Source organism: Empidonax traillii, unplaced genomic scaffold, assembly GCF_003031625.1.
Source record: "Empidonax traillii isolate 1590-97213 ecotype Southwest subspecies unplaced genomic scaffold, ASM303162v1 scaffold56:size2478089, whole genome shotgun sequence".
Classification (NCBI taxonomy): Eukaryota; Metazoa; Chordata; class Aves; order Passeriformes; family Tyrannidae; genus Empidonax; species Empidonax traillii.
Window position 1 is genome coordinate 107,394 of NW_020955249.1, and position 6,731 is coordinate 114,124.

At 41.2% G+C, this 6,731-nt stretch overlaps 1 protein-coding gene across 4 annotated transcripts in view; it reads right to left on the reverse strand.

Annotated features, from left to right (window-relative positions):
* The window catches only part of UBR1 (ubiquitin protein ligase E3 component n-recognin 1), a 60,722-nt gene extending 53,991 nt beyond the window's left edge, over window positions 1-6,731 (reverse strand). For all 4 annotated transcript variants that reach the window (XM_027879577.1, XM_027879578.1, XM_027879576.1 and 1 more), the window contains exon 1: window positions 6,600-6,731. In XM_027879577.1, coding sequence (XP_027735378.1) covers window positions 6,600-6,680 — 81 coding nt within the window. In that variant the 5' untranslated portion in view covers window positions 6,681-6,731. The remainder of the gene's footprint in view (window positions 1-6,599) is intronic.

Here is a 6,731-nt window from a genome sequence, read left to right on the forward strand (position 1 = left end):
AATAAGCATAGTGTCAAGAGGACGTGGAATTATATTTGCCTACACATACTGCTATAAAATATATATCTGTCACTGATATAGCAAATATATCAATATCCAATTTTGTCTTTCACAAACACATTAATTTATGAATATTACAAATAACAACATGAATGAGAGCTAAGGAAGTATATAACGAAAAAGAGAAAAAAAGGTAACAAACTCTCTCAATTCACTTTTCATCTGCAGACCAAGCATCAAATGAGATTTCTTGCCAGTATAACAGACTTTCGTTATCACTGCAGAGGTTTATTATGTACATTAATTCGGTAGCCATTGCTTCCATGACAATTTTTGATTTACCTTCTAAGTACAGTTCCCTTTGAAAGTCTTTTCAAACTGACAGCTTGCATTAGGCAATACTATAAAAAGCAGCTCTACTTTAACTACACTGATTGACAAGCTGATCTTTTAGTGCACAAGCAACTGTGTAGATTTCAAGACTGTATTTTTAGACCTATACATTAATCTAATCAGTGAAAAGAATGAATGTTAGTATCTATAAACATTAAATAACAAATCATGAAGGAACAGACACTACCAGTAACACAAACTAAAACCTGCACCTGGTCCAATACTCCAGTTAAAAGGAGGAGTAAAAAAAGCTTAGTTTTGTATAACATAACTCTGTCAAGCATGAGATGAAAATACCAGCTGCCTGTCATAACAGCAAGTAGATGCAGCATTTTAAAAGTAAATACTAAAAATGCTGGGGACATACTGATTTCAAGCAATTCAACATAAAATACATTTTAAAAGGACAAATACACAAGTTCTTATATAAGTATGTAGAATACTTAAAACTTCTTTAGAAAGGAACCTTCAAAACATTCTTAAACTAACACTTCCATATTAGGTTCTGTTTTTAAAATTTTAGTTCAATTTTTCCTTCTCATTATTTTGGCTTAAAATTATCAGTTTTCTAATGCACCGAACATAAGATTCAATCGAGTACAGAACACCTAGGCATTATTTTTAGTAAAAATAACCAGGAGACAAGGCAATCTGCTTCAGTCTCAGAGATAAATATTCCCCAAAGAAAAGGCTTCCAAAATAAGTACTAGAAATTAATTAGCATATTTCTTCTTCCCTGTCTTAAATCAAACTGAACTTGTTTTTTAGGAGCATAAATTCTACCACCTCTGGAAGGGTATGGTTCAGGGAGTTAAAATGGAAACTTGCTCATTTGTTTTGTCACATTTATAATGTGTTTCACATTCTCCAACAGAATATAGCCAATGCTTTAGCAGAGAATCTAAGTTTTAAAAATTATTGTTTTGAACTCAAACACAAAATTTCTGTTTTCTGACACATCAGTCACATAGCTTCTTTACATAGTGTAGCTTAAAAACCAAACCATAATACCAAACTTTGATCTGCTCTAGATATCAGTACTTACACTGATAGAAGTAAGTTTGGTTTAAAAAGTTATTTTCTATTGCCACAACATGGGTAACACTCAAGACTGTCTAACATCCTAACAAAACATCAACTCTAATCTGAAGACAAAAAAGAACTGTTTGATCTCTATATTCATTTAAACTTTGGCCTCTAAGACAAAGCAGGGTTGACTGCTTTCATGTCAAAAGGTGCTTTAATGATGCAGGTGTTTGCCCACTGGGAATAGACTCAAAACCAGCTCAGACTACTAAAGCTTTGTCTACAGTAGAATCTACCTCAGTTCCAGTAGTCACCAATGAATTCCAGCTTTGCTGAACCAGAGCAAATCAGTGACCAGCCAGAGAAGGACAAGTAACCACCAGCACCATCCGTTATCATTTCAGCTGCTGGACAGCTAAAAGTCATGTCTGCTGCAAGGTAAACAGACCTAAGCTGCAAAACCTCTTGGAAACTGCAGGTCCCATGTCACTTCTAAATCACAGACATCTCCAAAATCACCTGAGTGCAGGTGCAGTTCCTGGGGGTAAGCACCTGAATGCAAACAGGTGCCCGAGGAGACTACTGGAGTTAAACCATGGTCTGTAGTTCTCTCTGCCGTGCTACAGGCATCTCTATTGTACCTCCCTAGCAAATGGACACTCCAGCCTAAATGCACTACAAAATTAGGAGGATGCTACTAGGTTGGTTCAAAATGCAAAATATAGTCATAAATTCTAGAATTAATTTCCAAGTCTTTGAGGTATGCAATCTAGTCACCTCTATGTTCAATTTTTTTTTGGTCAAACCTGCATGTGGTAGATAGCAATGTACAATTAACAATAGAGAAAATAGGAATTCAGTATCACATAGTAAAGCAAAACAATAGACAAAATACATTTTGGGGGAAAAGTTATTCTCCCTATAAAAATAGCAAAATCATAATCTTTGCAGAGTTATCTGTAATATTCTGTGAGACAAAATTTGAACTTTTTAAGTTCTTACTATGACCATTTACAGATAATTTTTGTTTCTAGAAAAACAAAGGAAAGAAATACCTTGATTCTTTCCTTGTTTGATCCTTAACATCCATGCTGTGGTCTCCTACCCTTAAAGGAACAAGGTATCTATGAAATATCTTAGCACCAGGTTGCACTTCAAAACATGCATCTACGGTGAATATTTACAAAGAAGTCATTGATATGGGGGGGGGGACAACGACGGAAAACAACAACAGTAGGTTTTTTTATTAATTTCTGTGTACTCAAAGTTGTCTTACAACCACCCAATTTCCCAATTATCATTCATTTTACAATCCACTGTATACATAGTCTAATCCTGCTGTGAATGAATGTATAGAATTCAGGTGACTCTATCCATATTTAGCACTCACTCAGCATCTCTCAAACACTCCCTTATACACCAAATCCAACCTGTTTATCCCTAACTTCCCTACTGCTCTGCCATCTAGGAGTCACTGAAAGTCACATGCTAACAGTAACATCCACTCGCAGCTACGTTCTCCTGGAGCCGCTTACCTCTCACAACCATAATACTGTAACGATATTGCAGCAACCATACTTTGGGCACTTCATGAGGACTTGAGCAAAGATAACAGATACTTTTACAATCACCATTCACCTCTGCACTAACAAAAGCCACAAATACTACCAAAAAGTACGAGTAAACATGAAAGCAACAAGGAAGAAAAAAGCCACAGCGCTGCTCGATGCCATAACGAAGAGTGCTAAATATACAGGGATGCAAACAGGAGCTGGGCAATGCTCCAGTTACCTGTTGCAACTTTCATGGGCTCCACTTCAAGGACGCAGACACAACCGAACAGCTTACACTGTTCTGTTAATGTGCTGCACTTTCTAAATACAGTGGTTTTGATTAAATGCATTTCAGGGCTTAATTACACTAAAGGATATGCTGGTTTATCTAAAGGTGAGATTTTAAACAAATTTAGCTCAACGAAGTGATGTAAAATTATACAAACATCATCTGGTCTAAGCAGGTCAATTCAGTTTAGGAGAGTTTTCATTTAAAACTGGAAATCACTGCAATTCCAGCTCAGATGCCTGGCTCAAATTTCACTAAATTCAAGAAATAACCTGCTCATGAATATGAATATGCCCTCAATATTACTACTTGATTACAACATATCTGCAGTAGCATTTTCTCAACTATTTAGTAGCATTGAACAACCCAAAGGATCTGAAATACTTCAGAATGCACAAGCACCTGTATTGTGTTTTACTTCCCAAAACTGAAATCCAAAATATTCCTGCCTTTAAAGGAAATATCCTGATAATAAATCTTTTCCGTTCTTGTACACCACTACCCCAGTTACATCTTATCTTTTGTTTAAGAGTATTGAATGATGGCAAAATATGGGACTTTCAAAAAACAAAATCCCTTTTCTTCACAAATATTACTAAGAAGATACACATATATAAAAATTTGAAGATTTAGTATATATTAAAATCTTTGAAATAGTTTAGTATCTAAGCCCTGCTCATATATTCCAGCTAGCAGCCAGCAAAGTAGGCAGGAGTCAAAGTGGAATTTGTTTAGAATACAGATGGACAAACAACCGAAGGCCTGGATCCAGCCTGCAAAGCAGGCTTTTGTTAGGCCACCAGCAGTGCCTGCTAGCCAGCTAATAGACAAGCCAAGTCCAGCCCATCAGTCAGCCAAGCAGACCTTGGATCCTGTTGGGAGAGAAAAGCAAGTAAACCTAAGTTTGGTAGAGAGGGTGAATTAGTAGGTCAGCGCCCAAATTCAGCCCACTGTCTTTCAGGAAGCAATACAGCCACCATGGAGAAGCGGGGGCAGAGACAGGACCTGACTTAACTAATGCAGTGAAACACCAACTCAGGTATTTCCAACTACTGTCATTCAACCTGAAGAGCCGGAGTCAAGGGCAGAGAAGAAACCCCAGAGTTGGGCTGGGTTCAGAAGAGTTTATTACCTAAGTCATCACCATCCACTCCAAAATCAGGCTGACTCCTGCAGAATCATTCAGGTAGTCCTGCATCATGTGCCCAGTGCTCTGGGAAGGTTTGCAGCCAGATGGTTGCAGCCAGATGTAGTGCTGCGCTGCAACCAACAGCACCCAAAGCCAAAAAAGAACAAGGAGAGCAAGAGACAGTCTGAACAGGCTGACACTGAGACAGATTTGACAAGATCAGTAAGGCCAAAGTTCACTCTATTCAGTCAGTTTTCTTCTCCACACTCACTCAAATTCCCAATTCTAGTATCACAGCAAAAGGACATTTCAGACCAGCTGTGCACAGTGAAAGCACAAGTCAGTCACGATTATGTTAGTTCCACCTAACTAGTACCATCCTTGGTACAGCAGTAAATTGGGTGTACTGTTTCCAGATTACAGCTGTCTCTGGCAACCCTATACCCAGGTTTGCAATCTAACATCATGAACGCTGTCAGACACAACCTAAGTACGTACCCCAGGCTCCTCTTCTCCCTTAATACACCCTAACCCCATACTCCCTGCCAAAATTCCTGCAGTTTGCTCGGATATACAGCAGATAATGCAGTCTGGGTGGCCAACCATCTCTCTCGGAATAACAGTAATTCTGGCCCACTGGCTCTCAGTTGGCTGAAATCACATAAAAACTAAGACAACTTAGTGGAGCAACATCATCTTTGAGCAGCTGGGGATTCTTCAACATCTCTTGAGTTTTTCACAATAACACAATTACCAGTTTTATGCATTGCTTGGGCTAACTGAGCCTCTCACGTCCCCAGATAACAAAAGGTTGATTTCATTGCTTTGCTGCTGATTGCAACTATCATCCTTAGTACCACTCTGACTCTATATATATGGCTCTCAAACTTAAGAAATCACTTGACTCAGGTTGCAATTTTTGACACTATATAATGCAATCAAGCTACATTTTTCCTAGTTTAAAATTGAAACATTTCTAATATAGAATAACACCTCACATCTAGGTCTGTTATGGCCACAGAAATATACTTAAGGATGCAGCCTGTGAGGACTGGGCCATTTCTAATGATTTGCAAATACTCTTACAATTCTGAGGAAAAGTGCAACAAAAAATGGCTGCCACATGCAAGACAAGTTCCATCAGTAAACACTTTCCTACTTTTATTAATGCTGTGTAGCATCATGCAAAAAGCAGCTATTCTACAGGCTTGCCAATGCCCAACTTTAAAACATCCACAGTCACAAATTTCAAAACTATAGTGTGTGTGCAGACTGTTACAGAAAAACGGAACATAAAATGCAAGGTTTCTGATACATACCCATCTGACTTTCTTAAAGTGACAGCCTTCAGTTTTAAACTCCTCTATCAAGTGTTTTGAACATAGTAATCACTACACAAGGTTATGAAGGAAAGCACAGAAGGCATTTACACTAGACAGGGTCAACACCAAATTCTGTTCAATAATGGAATACTAAATCCTTAGGTGAACAAAATAATTCACAGAATGAAAAAAAAAAAAAAGAGGGTATTTCTGTTCAGCAATTAAACAACAGTCTTCACCTACATCCTTTCTAAACAATACTATTTGCTGCCCCATTCTCATTCTGCAAAACAGTCATTTGTTATTTGGTCTTTTTTATTCCATAGTAAAGTCACCTTTAGTTAAGAAAGGTAAGGGATAAAAGATGCACATATACACCACAACGCTTTAAGGACGCAGCAGAGTCTCTGAAGGTTTCCAAAGTTTGATCTCAATTACGTAGAGGTCAAGTAAGACACAGGGGTGTCTTACTTGGGTGTCCCCCACCCACAGAGGGTGGGGGATGCTGCTTCCCCCTGAGCCGCCTGACAGCGGCTGTCCGGGCCCGGGGCACGGCTGGCTCTCCTCTTCCAGAGGCAGACCCGGCGGCCGCCGGACCCGCAGCCAGTGCAGGCCCCGCCCGGGACCGGGTGCGCCCTCCTCAGCCGGCGGCGGGACCGGAGGGCAGCGGGCTGCCCGCTCCAGCCCCACCGCCCCGGCCGGTGCCGCCGCCCGCCGGCTACGGCGAGCGCCCGGGAGCGCGTCCCGACCCCCCGTGGCACCGCTCGGCAGCTCCAGGGAGCCAGCCCTGCTCGCCCGAGCGCCAGGGCGGCAGCGAGGGCAGGGCACAGGCTGCCCCCGAGCGCAGGCAAGGGGAACCGCGGCGCGGCGCCGGGCTGCAGCCTCACCATAGCTCTCTCGGGGGCCTGCGCGGGGGCCCGGCCGCCTGCCACTCCTGCTCTGGGTCCTCCATCGGCTCCGTCCGCCATTTTGAGAGCGAGGGACGCGGCCGGCGGCGCCGTCACGGCCCGGAAGGAGCC